General features: G+C 43.1%; 2 protein-coding genes across 5 annotated transcripts; both read left to right on the top strand.

The window, feature by feature from the left end:
- Positions 1 to 3,970: 3,970 nt before the first annotated feature.
- On the top strand, positions 3,971 to 10,666 carry LOC127770367 (uncharacterized). Of its 4 annotated transcripts, XM_052296052.1 has the most exons (8): positions 3,971 to 4,293; positions 5,571 to 5,693; positions 5,790 to 5,839; positions 6,043 to 6,620; positions 6,801 to 8,388; positions 8,775 to 8,879; positions 9,001 to 9,175; positions 9,683 to 10,666. In XM_052296052.1, the coding sequence occupies exons 2-8, from the start codon at positions 5,577 to 5,579 to the stop codon at positions 9,896 to 9,898; spliced, it is 2,829 nt and encodes a 942-aa protein (XP_052152012.1). In that variant the 5' UTR covers positions 3,971 to 4,293; positions 5,571 to 5,576; the 3' UTR covers positions 9,899 to 10,666. The 4 variants fall into 4 exon arrangements, with proteins under 4 accessions (XP_052152012.1, XP_052152011.1, XP_052152010.1 ...); XM_052296051.1 differs by having other exon boundaries at positions 3,971 to 4,175; positions 6,043 to 8,388; positions 9,683 to 10,665; XM_052296050.1 differs by having other exon boundaries at positions 3,971 to 4,424; positions 6,043 to 8,388; positions 9,683 to 10,665.
- A 2,607-nt stretch (positions 10,667 to 13,273) lies between these two features.
- LOC127771379 (endoglucanase 13) lies at positions 13,274 to 17,094 on the top strand. The gene is made up of 6 exons (XM_052297279.1): positions 13,274 to 13,624; positions 13,883 to 14,095; positions 14,184 to 14,384; positions 15,047 to 15,431; positions 15,882 to 16,424; positions 16,504 to 17,094. Exons 1-6 carry the CDS (start codon positions 13,274 to 13,276, stop codon positions 16,800 to 16,802), a joined length of 1,992 nt encoding a protein of 663 aa, XP_052153239.1. The 3' UTR covers positions 16,803 to 17,094.
- The last annotated feature ends 325 nt before the right edge of the window (positions 17,095 to 17,419 follow it).

The following is a 17,419-nucleotide window of genomic DNA, read 5'->3' as shown; positions in this document are numbered from 1 at the left end:
TTTCGCTTATTCCACCAATAAGCGAAATGATACAGTCCTATGGCAGACAGCCGTAGCAGCAGCAGTAGCCAAAGCAGTCGGGTCATAGCAATTTTTTTGTTAAAAAAATAGTTAAAACCCAGCCTTTATATGCAAAGAGATAGATGTAGCTGAGTTGTAGCAATAGCAGCCGATGGTTTATTTTCAATTTAATTAAGTTGGTCCTTGTATACTCATTTTATTCCAATATATAGTTAGCTTTAGTTTTCAACACGAGTATTAAGAATAGATCCAAAAAGACTTAGTTTCCTTGAGTGGGTGAAATATAGAGTTATACTAGTTAAAGATATAATAAAACAAAGAGTTAATATGGTAAGTATAATTTAGTGGGGAAAATCACCTTTTACTAATAAAGTTTAAACTCTAAGAGTTATTATATTTTATAAGGTATGGAGTAACCATTTATGTCAATAATGCTGGTGGATTATTTCCTATTTAAAACCATGTCAGTAATTATCGTATGAATGGTTGGTTTTTTTTATGAAAAGATTAGCTCCTACTCTCTTTTGTAGAAAAAAAGTGGTTTTGCATTTTTTTAAAAGTCAATAAAACGTAGCTTTGGTCATTTCACTCTTTTGCGTAAATATAAGATACTCAGGAGCACGCAAAACGATAAAACTCATTAGCATATGATTAATTAAGTATTAATTATTATAAATTTAAAAATGGATTAATTTGATTTTTTAAAAAAACAACTTCTAAAAAAACTTTTTTATAAAAACACACTATTTAACCGTTTGAAAATCGTGCTAACAGAAAATAAGTAAGTTGAAGTTTCGAGTTGAGAAAAAAGAACTAGGCCTTACACAAGGGCTAACAGCCTCATCTTTTAACCCATGCTTATGCTTATAAGCCAAAATGTGAATTTTTAATCTTAAATTTGAAGTTGATTGTGGAGTTTTTTTTTATCGTAGTTTGTTTTTTTAGTCTTTGCTTTTATATCGCTAAAAAAATGTATATAAAATTTTTATTTATAAATTATTTCCTGTTTGTAAAAATACTACTTTACTTATTCCATCAATAAGTGGAACGATGGAGTACTAACACTATTATGAAAGCTTTGATTATAACAAACCTGGTTACGCCATTTTTTATGTCCAAGACATTTACTATTCCAAAAACCGTAACTATGGTCAAAATCAATTTATATTCACTGCACGGATTTACAGACGAGATGTCAGGCGGAGTATATTCCATTCCAGGGTCCGTTTATTCCATTCCACAAGTCACAAGTTACAGCTTCGTGATAATTGTTGTTTTCCTGGGCGCGAGTAGATGCAGCCTCCGCTGGTTGTTGGCGCGCGGACGCGGCGTGACCGCGTGAGTCGCGGCGTTTTCAAGCCCAATGATCGCTGATGCGAGCAATCTGACCGTCTTCTGAATTCAGATATATAATCGCCACAAGAGGAGTAGACGATGGCTCAGACATGGGCGCCACGCACAACTAGCACACGTAGCACACCACACCACACAGCCCATAGGTAGATGTGATGTGGCTGCTTCTGCCGTTTGCTTTGCTCTGCAATCCTGCATGCTCTCCCAGGCCGGATCGCGTGCCATCTGCAAAGCCACCAACTTTGCCTTTGCCTGCTGCTAGTACTAGTTGTACTACTGTGATCTGAACATGGAGCTTTGCACTTTTTCTTAAGAAGATATCAAATCATACAGCTAGTGACAATTAACAAATCAGATTGTGATTTGTGCAATCGATCCATATCGAAGTCATTAGGAGGCCAGAGACGCTGCAATTTGGTGCTTGTAGTTGGAGAGGAAATCAGGAAACTGAACTGGCACCTAACAGCGGCACTGATACAGCAGCAGCAGCATGGATACTGCAGGCGATGAGGCGTGGCTGCATGTTTTGCGAGGACCGAACGAACGATATGGATTGCCTCGTTTCAATATCCATAAAAAAAAAAAAACAAGATAGCAACCATTCCATACCTGTCGCTCCAGACAAACAGTGGCTACCAAAAACTAAAATGATAATGAGAATCCGCAATAACTTCGTCAATTTTAACATATGACAACACATCAAGTATTTGTAAAAATAGAGTGTGCGTGTTTGTTTATAGGATGAGTATGCTTGTGCTGTAAGCGCTTACGTTTACATCGTGTTTTTTTTTAAAAAAAATAATCGCTCTGTTCTTTTCAAATTTGCAGCCCGTGTCTTTTGTACGTCAGGATCACATCAGTAAGTGAAACTGGGTAGTAGCTGATGACAAAACTCTCTGAACCAAAGTTGTTGGGAGGATTTCATCAAAGAATGGAGATTGGTAGGATGGGGCCACCGTTTTCTCCTCATGTTGCATCACCTCTCTTACCTTGACAAAGGAAACAACGTCACCGTTTTAAGTGTGGGTAGGTAGAACAAGATAAACTGCATTATGCGTCTAAAAGAAAGATACTTCCTCCGTATCTAGCTAGATTTATTAACATTAATATGAATGTGAGAAATGCTAGAATGACTTACATTGTGAAACGGAGAGAAGCATGTTTCATTATTGACTTGGTTCAGGTAATCCGATCTAAATTATATGTCGTGTTGATGATCACCCTCTCTCAATTTGAGGCAGGAATCATAACCCCTGATCTGTTTACAGTGCTCTCGATGTTGCCAGCGGTGTAGTTGCCAGCAACCTGTGCATCTAACAAAATGGACGAACGGAAATGGTTAAGTATAGAAGCAAGGGCGATGTGAATTCTAAATCAACCGCGTTAGCGAAAAGCCGGAAAAAACGGATTTGTACATCATATGTGAGGTTGCTTAATTGAATGCTACCTTGTTTGGACGATTAGGGAGGTGGAGTTTTTTTTTTTGTTTTAAAAAGGTATTCAATAATTTGGTAATCGATTTGAGCAGTTGTAGACATTATCAATTCGCTAACAGGCTTAGTAAAACTTAGATCTTTTTTAGCCAGCTGTATAAGAGATTAATATATTTTCTATCGGTTATAAATATTCTCTATTTATAAAAGAAAGTCATGACAGTAACTAAATTCTTTCGTGTATTCTTAGCATTAAACGAATCGACTGTTCCACTAATAAAAAAACGAAAACTTTGCTGGGCTACTTGTACCACATCTATATATTCATCATCCGTACTTCTAATCCGTACCTCACCTTATTCCAAACTGAATAGACCACCCGAGCAACCTTCGTCGAGTAAAATTGTTTTGTACCACCGATGATATAATCATGCTAATTAGTTTTAAAATGCGGTTGGGATAGGAATGGCGGCGTGATGAAGGAGGACAAGTAGGCTACGGAGATCGGTCTAAAGAGATGCAATGGTAGCGGAGGCCCAGAACGAGCAAGGTCAGCAATATCATTACAAGAAGAATGGGTCCTGGAGGAAGGGGGTGATGAAAAAAAAAGACAGTGATCACGATGAAGTATATGCCACGGTACCGCCGTTATCAATAGTCGGAGATAGAAACAACTCATCGGAGCCAAGGAAAAGGGGGAAGGCGAAGGGGAGTATAAGAGAGAGTGTAGGACACAGGAAGATAGAGTGTAGTGTATTACTACCATCTTATATAAAAAAAAGGCAAAGGTACATTGAGACAAATGCAACCCAACAGAATCGCCATAAAAAGACATCTGTCGATGAAGAGGAGCCACACCATTATCACCACCAAACCTCAAAGGCTCAACAAGCTTGAGTGCAGGACACCAACTCGTCGTCTCATGGTTCATGCTTGACACCCAACAGTGTCACATTTGGAAGCAAAATGACGCTTTCAGCCTCTGCCAATCCTCGGACTGGCACCTAACCACCAAAACCCAACAACGGAGAGAAGAAAAGAGAGATCAAAGGCGAAGGGCAAATCAGAAAAAAACGTGCCTCGTATGAGCTCATATATATAATTTTTTTCTCCGAAGAAATCCCATCATTTTCTCCGGGGGCTATTTAACGGGCTCATCTGGTCCTCCACATTCTCCCCCTCCTCCTCCTCTTCCACCTCCACCCTACCACTCTCCACCACCCACCCGCCCGTCCGCCTCCCTCCGCTCCGCTGCTGCAGCCAGCCAACCCAGCCTTGCTGCCTCGCGGGCGAACAAAAACCCCCAGAATTCTCCGCGTCGATCTCGCCCCGCCGCGTCCAGGCTCGACGCGGGCCGGCGCCGTGAGGGTGGGGATCGCATGTGAAGCGCATTGGAGTGGATAACTCGTCTCTATTTGGGGGAATTTTTTTTAGTTTTTTGTTTGGGGTTTCCAATCCTTTTTCTTCGGCGGAGCCGCGAGCGTAGGTGCGTCTATCTGCTCCGTCTCCGGTGGTTGTTTTGATTTTATCCGATTTCGAGGGGGGTTCTTGTGGGCGGTGTGATTAGGCGGGGTGATCTCGGCTCGATCGATCGGAACATCATCTGCAGGGGAAGCGGTTGGCCTCCCCCCCTACGCCCTTTGAGGATTTTTTTACCCTTGGTGTGATGAGATAGATGTGTGCTGTTTTGGGGATTTTGGTAGGTCGATCGGATCATCGGATGCGCTATGCCAGCATATTCTTGGCGTGTTTCCTGATCTGAGCACTAAGCCTCAGGCAGTGATGAGAGTTCGGTGGAGCTCGTTAGTTTAGTCGATCGTGCTGCTCACCCTAGAGCTTTTCCCCCTTTTGTTTAATGGAGAAAAACTCATAAGCATACTGTTTCTGTTGTTAGCTTAGCTGTCTATTGGGATTTCTTTTGGAGAGTTTAGATGCAGCAACAAGTAGAGTGCTAGGATAGGCTATTATTTATCATTTGTTGATCTGTGGCTGTGATCAATATGGAGCATCTTCACCACTACCTGACTGTAAATAAGTAATTGATAGTGTTGACTAATTGGAAACGTCACTATCAATTGATAGTATTGTCGATTTCTATGTATGTTCTCCCCTTCAATCTGAATTAAACTTAGGCTGGCCCGGGTGAAAAAGATAATGTTGACCAATCTGTAGACCCTTTGACCACTGTGTTTTCATCACTACATATACAAATACTTAGATCTCGGCACTACTATAAATGTATGGCGCGAAATGAATCTTACAATGTGTTTTTTCTTTCACAAAACAAAGCGGCTGAAATTATTATCGGTCAAATTTGAATGAGAGAATCTTCGCGCCACCACCGTGTAGGCACATTGTGTAACTGAAATTTGTTTCTTCTGATATATTCACGTGCAAAGCTTTTGCGTTTCCGCTAATAAATTTGAATGAGAGAATCAACGGTATCAGTTATTCGAAAACGGACGGAATATATTTTTTTGTCGTCTTCTATGCTCTTTTTCAGAAATATATATTTCTTAAATAGCTTCATACCATTTTTAGATTAGCTTATTTCTAATCAAAAGTACTTCGACTTTGACCTTGTTATATGTTTAGTATTGTTGTAAAGATATAATTAAAGAAAGTAAAGCCAAACACTGTCCAAATTGCAAGTAAAAATACAGTGAGTAGTGTGTTCATGACATGGTTGTTTGGCCCGAACTGCAAAAAATTGTCTTTGAAACATTCTTTTTCATCTACTTGATTAGTTTCCCCTCAATGTAGCACGATATGCTGCGGCAACCTGCAAGCACCTCTGGAGATGTTGATAGAATTGCAAACAGGAAGCATCGTCACATAGTGCCTAGGCGTTCAACAGAAAAGAAGAACCCTCATAACATCCAGTTTGTAAGTACTAACTTGGAAAGAGAGATATGGTGTAGCGTGCATTTTTTTTGGAGAATTTATTTATCCTTTTTTTTTTTCTGTTTTGTTATTTTGCAGGAACGTCAAGTAGCTGCGCTTGAATACAGGCAGGAAGAACAGAGGAAGAGGTACGCTGATGTGCTCTAAAATCAATGTGCTTTGATAAATCATTGTTTTGTATTATCTCCAGTATACTGAACATTTTCTAGTGGTTTTAATAATTGATCAGTATTGATTTCATGTCACTATTATTAGCTGTTATTATTACTCTTTGTTCAGCATGTTAGTTGAAGAACTGCATTAACTTTCTTGCCTGGTATGTTATTTTCAGAGCCAATGGTGGTCGTTTATTCTTCACATTGTCTTTATCATCCCATCTCGTGGAAAATGGAGATGAACTTGAGACATCCGCATCACCATCATTGTTACTTTTTCACTTCAATGATCCAGAGGATTTGGCAAGATGTTTAACTTCATCAAGGGCGTTGCTAGAGGACTCCCAACAATCAGACAAAGCCCCTGATAATGATTTCTCAGTCAACACCTTCAGCAACGCGAGTGTGGACGTGAAGCGAACTTCACGAAAGAAAAGCAAAAAGAAAAACAAGAGGCACAAAAGAGTGCATGGCAAAAAAGTATCTGAGGCATCTGACACACAGTCTATGCAGAGCAAGGGTGCTTCTCATTGCATCGATGTTGCTGGTGGTGAATCCTTGACACTTTCATCCAACCATGTGGCTCATGCTGGATCTGAAATGCGGTGTAGAAAGGAGACTTTTCCTTCTATGGCTGATGGAGGTGAAACTTTGACACTGCCTCCAAACCATGTGGCTGACAAATTGTTTGGGGACTTGTCTTCTGATTCTTCAGTGAGAGAAGTTTCTGCGGAGAGACCTGATAGTGAAACTGGTAACGATGGTTCTTTCATAACTCTGATATCAAGTACATCTTGTAGTGATGAGATAGAATTGTCTAGGCATGCTTCTTATTTTGAATGCTGTGAGCAATCTAACAGCAATAACTCCAGATGTTTGGACAGTGCCTCCACTTCCACTCTTACTGATTCCTCTTTGGATGGCCATTACACAGATAGCAGTTGGAACTTCAGTGATGATACCGAGAACTTGTTGATTGACAAAAATGAGTGCCCTCCGTGTGTTCAGTCAAAAGTGACAGATCTCAGGGGTTCTAAATGTGGTGGCAGTGAAGGTTGGCTAAACAAAGCAAATCATGATAAATTCTCCTGTTTCAGAAACAGTGCTGATGCTTGCAGTGGTACACAAGAAATGCAATCATGCAGTAATGCTAGTAGCGATGGTGATTTCCTCCCAGTAATTTCTAGAAAAAGAGCCCGGAAAAATAGAAAGGTCCAACCTTTGGGGGGTTGTAATGTGGAACATATTTGTGGTGTTGAGCATGGTCAAAGTGGAAAACAATCCAAAATTTCTTCTAGACCAAGTAATTCTTGCACACAAGTTGCATCAAAAGATTCCACTAAGGATTTCATTCACCCAATTAAAGTTCGCACATGGACTCCACATGAAGTTACACTAAATGATTACATGATAGGAGCAAATATGAATCACCTCCAGGATCCAAAACAAAACCGTAGGGGGAAACCACATAAGTACTCTCGTTTGAGTGAAGTGGCAAACGGTGGTTTTATTGAAGAAAAGAGTGCCTGTACAGCGAAAATGCTTCCTGGAATTACACACTCAACAGAAACAGGTGTTGGTCAGATAGCATCGAGTTCAGCTTCTGATGTGACGGTCCGAGAGATATCTGAGGAAATTTGTACGCCAATAGGTCCTGTGCAGAAAGGAGGGCTGCAGATTTTGCTTCGAGAAGAAAATGTTGTTGGCACAGGTTCTCTTGATGTTTTGAATCATGTTTCTTCTGTTGAATCCGAAGAACAGAAGAAAGTAGATAATGCTGTAATGAGCAGATCTCATGGCATGGAAGGTCACCATCTACAATCCCAAGATTCAGGTTCTCAGTTCCCTGGATGCACCACAGATTACTGGAAAACTTCCAGGCCTACTGAAAGTGGTTTGGAGGTTGGCTATCATGGTGTATCAGCTTTTGAAGGGCGCTGTAACATGAACCAGCAAAGATCTGTTAGTTCTAAATTGCAATTAGGTGAGATGATCAAGGCTGCAAATGATGCCTGCAAAGTGCAAGGTGCATCAGATGTTCATCTGATTTCTGGTCACCCCCTTGCTGATTTTGAGACTTTTATATATTCTGCAAGTCCAGTCATTGCTAAGACATCTTGCATGAGGAATGGCAACTGTTTGCAGGACCCGCAAGCTGGCAGCTCACCATATCAATATCAGATATCGGATGTCTCCTTGAGAAATGTGTGGGAATGGTATGAGGAACCTGGATCCTATGGATTGGAAGTAGAAATCCATAGAAGTCTCAACTCTACGAGATCAGCTTGTGGTGTCTCAGAGTTCTGTGCTTACTTTTTACCTTCTCTATCTGCTATTCAATTGTTTGAACAGTGCAAGAATAACTTGGACCATAAGTTTGACAGTGATGATGATTTCTTATTATCCCAACCAAATGGTGTGTATTTACCAAAACCATCTTTATCTGTACAAGACCATGGGGAACCCCTGTTTGAATATTTTGAATCAGAGCATCCTTCTTCACGTCCTCCACTTTTTGAGAAGTAAGCCTTCTATTGTTGATGTTATGTATCTACAGACTGTAGTAATCATCTACACTAGACTTAAAAAAAAAAGACCGAAACAAACAAAGTTGTGAAGAGATGAAATAAAATAAATCAGAAATCAATCATAAAGAGCTTAGCCAGGAATTGTTGTTGTTCTTCTTGACTTTTTAAAATCATAAAGAGCTTAGCCAGGAAGCATTGTTCTTCTTCTTGACTTTTTAGATGCTTACCAGTCATTAATGGGCTGTCACATGTTTTTTCTTGATGATACTTGATACATTTTATTTTTATCTCCTTATGCATATAACTGCTGAAATAAAACGAGGACGTTGCAATTTTGTTTTAAAACGTTTCCTTTTCTCATGCATTACAATATATTATAGGATCAAACAGCTTACCAGTGGTGAAAATCTCTCTACTTGCCAAATATTTGGGGATCCCAAGATGTTGGAAAATCTTAAATTGCGCGATCTTCATCCTGCTTCCTGGTATGTTCTAATATTGGATATTTCTATCCACTGAATTTTGAATTTATATACCATTTGTTCCCTTATTAGTGCTGATTATTTTTTAACTCTTGCTAATGATATTACCGGACTCCATTTCCAGGTTTTGTGTTGCGTGGTATCCTATTTGCCGAATTCCTCAAGGAAACTGCCGTGCTGCATTCCTGACTTACCACTCCCTGGGCAAAGTAGTTCCCCAAATTCACTCTCCAGACAAGGCTGATGAACCTACTCATTTGGTTTGTCCAGTTGTTGGTTTCTGGAGTTACAATGACAAGGTAATATTTCATCTCTACAATAATCATTTTTTGTATCGGTACGGATAGTATAGGTTTGTAGCCACAATTTATTATTATTACTAATCACATTCAGCACGGTACTAAAAGTTCAATGTAAAACCTCATCTTCATCTAACAAAAGCTTTATGAGTAAACTTTAATTCTTGTTTTTTTTCTTATTTGACTAATCAAGTTGTGACCTCCCATAGGTGGCTTGCTTATATCTCTAGTGCACTTCCCCTTTTAAGCTTAATTTAAGACAGTAAGATATGGTGTTGGACAAACGTCATCTTCATCCCATCTGTCTGTGACCAAGTTGATTGTGCATAGGTGGACAATCCACTATGGAAAATCATTGTATTAGTAAAGGAATATAAAGTTTTCTGCTATTATACCAGATGGCGGAAACCTTTGTGTACTAGAAAAACCTTTTAGTTTTCTTGCTGGTAGTATTTTCATAGATATTTTAATGCTGAACTCATCCTTATTTATATTTTTTGTTTACAGGGAGAGCAATGGTTTCAACTGAGAAACCCAGAGATCAAGCCAATGTCATTAGACGTTGGCCCCAAAACTGATCGTGCTGAAGTCCTGAAACAGAGGCTGAAGACTTTAAGACATGGTGCATCAGTTATGTCAAGCATGGTGATACCCAAGGCCAACGGGGAGAAGTCTATCAACCGTCATCCAGACTATGAATTCTTCCTATCTCGGTCTAACTGAATGGTTGCATGATCTCCGCGGCATCGAAATACATCATGTTCTCTCCATCACCTGTACTGTATGGGTCCTAGAACCAGAAGCACCTCCATAGCCCCAACATTCAGAGTTTCAGACTATGCTCTAGCGTGGTACCATCATACCAAGGCTGGAAGTTGATGAGCTTTAGCTCTTTCTAGTAGTAGACTGGTAGCAGAACACCCGAAGGGTTTTTTTTTTTGGTTTTTTGAAAGAGCGACTCGGCCCGTGGGTTTTCGACTTCAGATGCTTGCCCCTTTAAGTAAATCCTTTAAGACTTAGAGCGTTGCTTCTGGGTACCTGCAGATGGGTTCAAGGCCTGTAGTGTATGCTGTTGCTTGCTTGAAATGGGAATTTTTGTCCATGCAGATCGATCCTCCAGGCGGTTTTTATATGCCCGATAGTAGAAGAGTTCTGTAGCTAGGATGGGCTCGTTTGAATGTTCTCAATGTTATTTTCGCGAGGCAATTTTTTTTGCCACCAGGAGGAATGTCGGAATGTAGGACAGTTGAATATATCCCATATGTAGAACAAGAGAAATTTTACTGTCTTTGTGGATACCTAGAGAGATCAATTTTTTGATTTTGGTTTCTCTTAATAGCCGAGGTATTGTGGATACCTAGAGAGATCAATTTTTTAATGTAGATTTTGGTATCTCTTAATAGCCGAGGTATTAAGAGAAGAGGTATACCAAGTTTCTTAATAAAAAAAGGATACCTCACTGTACCTGCTAAAGAGTAAAATCACTCAACAACTAATTAAATTTCCGGTTGTTCAAGTTGCAATGGAACCATTGTAGTTTGGAAGCATCGTCAATAGAATCACCATCTTTGTTTAGTTTGAAAGAGTTGCCAATACTCAATAGCATTATCATCTTTTTTTTGCTCCCAAGTAGACTTTGTTTTCGTTAAGAAGAACATCTTCTTAAACTTCTTTATCAAAGAACACATCACCCACCATCTTCTTAAACTTTATCAAAAAGAAAACCACCACCTTGAGGTATGTTTGCTCAATCATATGCAGGACCACTAAACACAAGGCTCAAATTGACGCCATCTGACTAACAACTACTTCCTCCATTCTTTTCTTAAAGAAACTACTCCCTCTATCCTATATTAGTCTCCAAAACTAATCTTTGTCTTATAATTTCTCATATATAATAAGGTTGTAGTAACAAAATTATAACCATATGAAAATAAATTCAAATATTAATCAATGATATAATTTTTAGCAAGTAAAATTCAATTTATATTGTACTAAATGATGGTCAAAATGTTTTGAAGGTGGAATCTTAAAATATGTGGACGCCTTATATTATGTGATGGAGGGAGTAACTTCTAATTCTGTATTTGAACATAGTCTATATCTAAATATATAGTTTGAAGTTTATTTTTTTTGGTGGGGAGGGGGTGTAGTCCATGACCAGTGAAAGATGCATACGTTCCAAGGATTACACTGCGACAGAGGTGAGCAGGCGAGTTGGATTGACTGGAGGAAACGACAACGCTTCGTCGTTCTGAGGACGCGCATGCTGGATCTGGGGCGCGGGGCCGCAGTGGATGACGGTGAGAGCGGAGGCGAGGGCGGTGTTGGGTGGCGAGTTGATCGGAGACGACGACGATGAGGCCTCACCATTCCGGCCGATGAGCGTGTTGGGACGGCCCCGCTGCGGAGGAGGTGAGGGGATCGGAGGCTCTGAGAGGCGAGTTTACCGGAGATAACGACGAGGCCGTCCCATTCCGGCGGATGCGCCTGCCGGAGCGACGCCGCGGCGGCTGGGACGGAGAGATCGCCGGGGGAAGAAGAAGAGAGAGGAGGAGTGGCATTAACTGACACCGTTGGATCAAAACCTCATGGCTGCGATCGCGTAAGCACAGGGTGACTTTTGCAAAAGAGCCCTCAGTTTGTTGTTAGTATTTTCTTTAGAGTCCTTGCTCGACATGGATCGCTGCGACGCTGCGCATCGTTAGCGACCGTATGGGCCTGTACGGAAACCGTCGGATCCGAATCAAGCGGTCAGGAACTCAGGATCACCGCGGCCGAGTGGAAACTGTCCGTAGATCGCTATCCTGATGGCTCGTAGTCGTACATACACCGTTGGATTCGAATCTCGCGGCCAGGGTGGTGCGGCTCTACGTCAGCCGCACCGTCTCCTTCGCCGGAAATCCAGAGCCGCGTAGCTCCGACACCATTGCCACTTCGCTCGAGAGCTGAAAGCTGGCACATCTAGTCGTCGGCTGATCACTCCTGGTGGCAACAACCAAAAGAAGTGATCGATAATTTTATTCTTGGCTGCTGATGAATTCAGTAAATCAGCCTGGCCGGCATGGTAGATCGATGCCGCGCCATGGCGGAGTCGATGTGCAGTTACACTGAATAAAACCAGTGTGCAGTTGTGCATTTGGTCTGCTTAGAGCAGGTACAATAGCAGGCTATAAGCCAGCTATAAACACATTTCGAAAAGATAAAAAAAGAGAGAGAATGGCAGCGGGGCTACAGATTTGTAACCAGCTGCAGCACAGACTCCAAAGTGTATGTGTGTATGATAGGTGGGACCAAATATTAATTATGTAGTATATATTTATAGGTAACTATTGTATGAGTTGGTTATTAAGTTGATTATAGATGATTTCAAGCCAACAGTTGGCTATAGGACACAACATTTTTCTTTTTCATTTTTGAAAATGACACATTTTCCTAAGAACATGCACGGAGTTCTGCCTGTCTCAGGAGATAAAGGAAACCGAAACTCATACAGCAGGATTCACAGGAGAGCAAGGAAGGTACTTCGGTTCTGATGCACTGGAGATCGAGTGCAGATGGTGCTGTGAAATCTCTTGAACAGCAGGAAGGTACAGAGATGTTTGGCTCAGCTCACCTTGAATATATATGCATAATATCTGGGTTGACCTTCCACAAATATCCAGATCAATGGCACAAACGTGATAAAATTGATTGGAAAATCATTTGCAACACAAAGATCACGCAGTGTAACTGGAGTGGACTTCATGTCGATCCAAGCCGACACAATTGGTAGTTGACACAATGATCATCAAATTCTCAAAAAAAAAAAAAAAAAGACAATGATCATCAGACCCAGGCACCCAGCCTTTCATTTTTTTCTAATCTTCCCTTAAAACTACAAGCATCCAATCTTCAACTCCATTACCTTAAAAAAAAACTAATCTTCAACTATTATTATATTACCAATTAAACTATTACACGCATGAGTTGCAGCCATTTCTGCAGTTTCGGCTCCACGACGTGCATGGCTCAAACCCCGCCAAAAGCTCACCTCCTCCTCGTCGTCGTCGTATCTCTCCTCCTCGCTACGTGCGAGGCACATCGCGTGCGCCCACGATGCCACGGCCGCGCGCCACCGTCCTCCACGTCGTCGATCATGGCGACCTTATAAAACTCCTCCGCCGTGCGGGCCTCTCCCTCAATCCAGTATTCCACTACCGAGGTCGAGCAATGGCGGCGACGATGAACAAGACGCCGGCAACCACCTTCCTGCTGATACCGGCGGCGGCGTCGCTGGTTCTCCTCCTCGCGGCGGCCGCATCGGTGGAGGCGTCGGCGTTCGACTACGCCGGCGCGTTCGACAAGTGCCTCCTGTTCTTCGAGGCGCAGCGCTCCGGCAAGCTCCCCGCCGACCGCCTCGTCCGGTGGCGCGGCGACTCCGCCCTCACCGACGGCTTCTCCCAGGGGGTAATACATACATCTCCGCCGCCTCCGATTCAATCAACCAAATGCTCGATAGTGGTTACAGTCATCAGAGTAGTACTTTGAAGTCTTGAGTTCAAATTTTTATAGAAGTAAATTTTAGATTGTGTTGTCCACGGGACTAAGTTCTCTATTGCAATGGCCGTGTATATCCAGTTGGATGTAAAAGGCAAGGCCGGGTAAATGCTCGATCGGGTTGAGTAATGCGGCGCGAATTGAGTCGAAGGATGGATGAATTTGCAGGTGGATTTGGTGGGCGGGTACTACGACTCCGGCGACCACGTGAAGTTCGGGCTCCCGATGGCGTACGCGGTGACGATGCTGTCGTGGGGGGTGGTCGAGTTCGAGAAGGAGATGGTCGACGGCAACAAGCTCCACCGCGTCCTCGACGCCATCCGCTGGGGCACCAACTACTTCGTCAAGGCCCACACCCAGCACAACGCCCTCTGGGTCCAGGTACGCACGCACTCAAGGCCCATCTCACCAAGAGCCCAACACGGCCCACTAGTGCCCTCAAGAAAAATTTTCTGGATTCTTTGATTAGGTGGGTGACGGCGACAGCGACCACCTGTGCTGGGAGCGCGCCGAGGACATGTCGACGCCGCGCACGGCGTTCAAGATCGACATCAACAACCCCGGGTCGGAGGTCGCCGGCGAGACCGCCGCCGCTCTCGCCGCCGCCGCCAAGGCCTTCAAGCCCTACGACCGCATGTACTCCGACCTCCTCCTCCTCCACTCCAAGCAGGTACAGAGACACATGTGGCTGTGATCTTCGTCCATTTTTCCAACCCACCTTCCTCGTTTTTCGCACGCATGCTTTTCAAACTATTAAACGGTGTGATTTATAAAAAAAGAGTGAATTACGTTTTGGGCCACATCTTATTACCTAAGTTTCACTTTAGACCACCTTTAAATATATATTTTTACTTTGGACCGAATAAATTTACTATTGTTGTAATTTGGATTACCACGAACGAAACGAGCTTAAACACATCAACTCTAGTATGCGGCCGAACTCCTCTATATATGGTTCATATCTTTGCTGAAAGAGAAGTTACACATGACGAGAAAAGTTGTTTATGATAGTCCAAACTGTAACAGTGGTAAATTTACCAAGTCTAAATTGAAAAGATAGCTTTAAGGGTGGTCCAAATTGAAACTTGGGAAATAAAAGGTGGATCAAAGTGCAATTTACTCTAAAAAGTTTTCTATATGAAAGTTATTTTAAAAAATCATATTAATCCATTTTTTAAAAAAATAGTTAATACTTAATTAATTCTACAATAATATAAGGTTTATTTTGCGTGCCGGAGGAGGGGCTGTCGAACGCAGGCAGCGTATGAGAGCAATCAGCAAATGCAGCAGCAACATTCTGATGAGTTATTTTCTCTTTTTTTGGGGGGGCAGCTGTTCACGTTCGCGGACACGTTCAGGGGCAAGTACGACGACTCGCTGCAGAGCGCCAAGAAGTTCTACCCGTCGGCGTCCGGCTACCAGGACGAGCTGCTGTGGGCGGCGGCGTGGCTGTACGAGGCGACCGGCGACGAGCAGTACCTCCGCTACGTGTCCCAGAACGCGGAGGCGTTCGGCGGCACCGGCTGGGCCGTCACCGAGTTCTCCTGGGACAACAAGTACGCCGGCCTCCAGGTCCTCCTCTCCAAGGTCCTCTTCGAGCAGGGCGGCAGCGCCGCCGGCTACGCCGACACGCTGAAGCAGTATCAGGCCAAGGCCGAGTTCTTCCTCTGCGCCTGCCTCCAGAAGAACAACGGCCACAACGTCAAGATGACCCCTGGTAATCCATCCCATCCTTGCTAGCTTCTTCTTCTTCCAAGAATGGAAAACTCAAATCATCCTTAAGAAAACATCTCCTCATTTTTGCATGATCATAAAAAAAATTAGTAGGATAGATCACTCTTAATAAATATACAAATTCAAATTCAATTAATACAAATAGAAACAAAAATAATAAATTTGACAATGAATAGAACGTGTAATTTAAGGTTAAATTTGTTATTTTTGTTTTGAATTGTATAAGTCGAATTTTAACTCGCATGTTTACGAAAAGATGTCATATATTGATCTATCTTGGCAATTTTTTAAAAAAAAATTGATAAAATTTTGAGTGAGATGTATAAAACGAGGAGATGTCCTCCGAGGGACAAAAATCCACTTCCTCGAAGAATTGGTAATAGATTTTGCAATGTGATTGTTCTGAATTGTGTGGATTGGATTGGTTATCCAGGTGGTCTCATGTACGTGAGCGACTGGAGCAACATGCAGTACGTGAGCTCGTCGGCGTTCCTCCTCACCGTCTACGCCGACTACCTCGCCGAGTCGCGGGGAACGCTCAGGTGCCCGGACGGCGAGGTGAAGCCGGCGGAGATCCTCCGGTTCGCGAGGTCGCAGGTCGACTACGTCCTCGGCAAGAACCCCAAGGGGATGAGCTACATGGTCGGATACGGCAGCTACTACCCGACGCACGTCCACCACCGCGGCGCGTCCATCCCGTCCATCTACGCCATGAACGCCACCGTCGGGTGCATGGAAGGCTTCGACAAGTACTACAACAGCAAGAACGCCGACCCCAACGTCCTCCACGGCGCCCTCGTCGGCGGCCCCGACGCCAACGACGCCTACGACGACGACCGCTGCAACTACCAGCACGCCGAGCCCACCCTCGCCGGCAACGCCCCCATGTCCGGCGTCTTCGCCCGCCTCGCCGCCTCGCCCGCCGATAACACGCCGGAGTACACGCCGGCGCCAAATGCCCCCTCGCCATCAAATGGTAATTAATTAACCAAATCAACAATGCAATCGAACTTGTACCATTGAGATCTCCAAGTGATCGTGCGTTTCTTTGTCAGGTGGGTCGCCGTTGGAGTTCGTGCACACGGTGACGAACACGTGGAAGGCAAACGGCGTGGACTACTACCGGCACGTGGTGACGGCGAAGAACACGTGCGGCCACGCCATCACCTACCTGAAGCTGCAGATCAAGGAGCTCTCCGGGGAGATCTACGGCGTCTCCCGCACGAACGCCAAGGACATGTACGAGTTCCCGTCGTGGATGACACGGCTCGACGCCGGCGCGCAGCTCACCATCGTCTACATCCAGGGCGGCCCCGCCGCCAAGATCGCCGTCGTCGAGTACAAGACGGCCTGAGAATGGCACGACGACGACGACTGATTTCTGCCTTTCCTTTTTTCCATTTTAGTTTTGGTGTGTGGTTGGCTGCTGCTTTTCAGCAAACAGGTGGTGTGCAATCTCGAAGCAACGAGTCTGTGATGTCACCTCTGACCACGACTGCTTTGAGATGTGGACATGCACTGTTTCTTCTGTACTTGGAATGGCATAGGAGATCTCTCAGCTTTTCTTTTAGCTTTCGTGATTTCTCCATTCTTTCCGCTGTGCACGCCTGTGTGTTTTTTACGTTGAAATTAAGCAGAAAACTGTGACATGATGTTTTTGCTATTGTGCTTAGGTGGTGTTTGGATCCAGTGACTTAACTTTATTCCTTATATTTAGATACTAATTTAGAGTATTAAATATATACTACTTCTAAAACTAATTACATAAATGAAAGCTAATTTACGAGATAAATTTTTTAAGCCTAATTAATCTATAATTAGAGAATGTTTACTGTAGCATCCTAATTATGGATTAATTAGGCTTAATAAATTCGTCTCGCGAATTAGTTTAAGATTATGGATGGGTTTTAGATGTGATAGGGACTTAAGTTTTAGTCCCATCAGGGTGCTAGTTTGAGATGAAATTCAACT

Source organism: Oryza glaberrima, chromosome 4 (genome assembly GCF_000147395.1).
Source record: "Oryza glaberrima chromosome 4, OglaRS2, whole genome shotgun sequence".
Lineage (NCBI taxonomy): Eukaryota > Viridiplantae > Streptophyta > Magnoliopsida > Poales > Poaceae > Oryza > Oryza glaberrima.
The sequence above is the reverse complement of the archived record's forward strand: the minus strand, read 5'-3'. Positions and strand labels throughout refer to the sequence as shown.

Coding starts and splice junctions, on each gene's coding strand:
- LOC127770367 (XM_052296051.1), top strand. CDS start 5,577: ATGCTGCGGCAACCTGCAAGCACCTCTGGAGATGTTGATAGAATTGCA. Junction 5,840..6,042: donor CAGGAAGAACAGAGGAAGAG/GTACGCTGATGT, acceptor TGTTATTTTCAG/AGCCAATGGTGGTCGTTTAT. Junction 8,880..9,000: donor GATCTTCATCCTGCTTCCTG/GTATGTTCTAAT, acceptor CTCCATTTCCAG/GTTTTGTGTTGCGTGGTATC.
- LOC127771379 (XM_052297279.1), top strand. CDS start 13,274: ATGCCACGGCCGCGCGCCACCGTCCTCCACGTCGTCGATCATGGCGAC. Junction 15,432..15,881: donor CAACGTCAAGATGACCCCTG/GTAATCCATCCC, acceptor TTGGTTATCCAG/GTGGTCTCATGTACGTGAGC. Junction 16,425..16,503: donor TGCCCCCTCGCCATCAAATG/GTAATTAATTAA, acceptor TTTCTTTGTCAG/GTGGGTCGCCGTTGGAGTTC.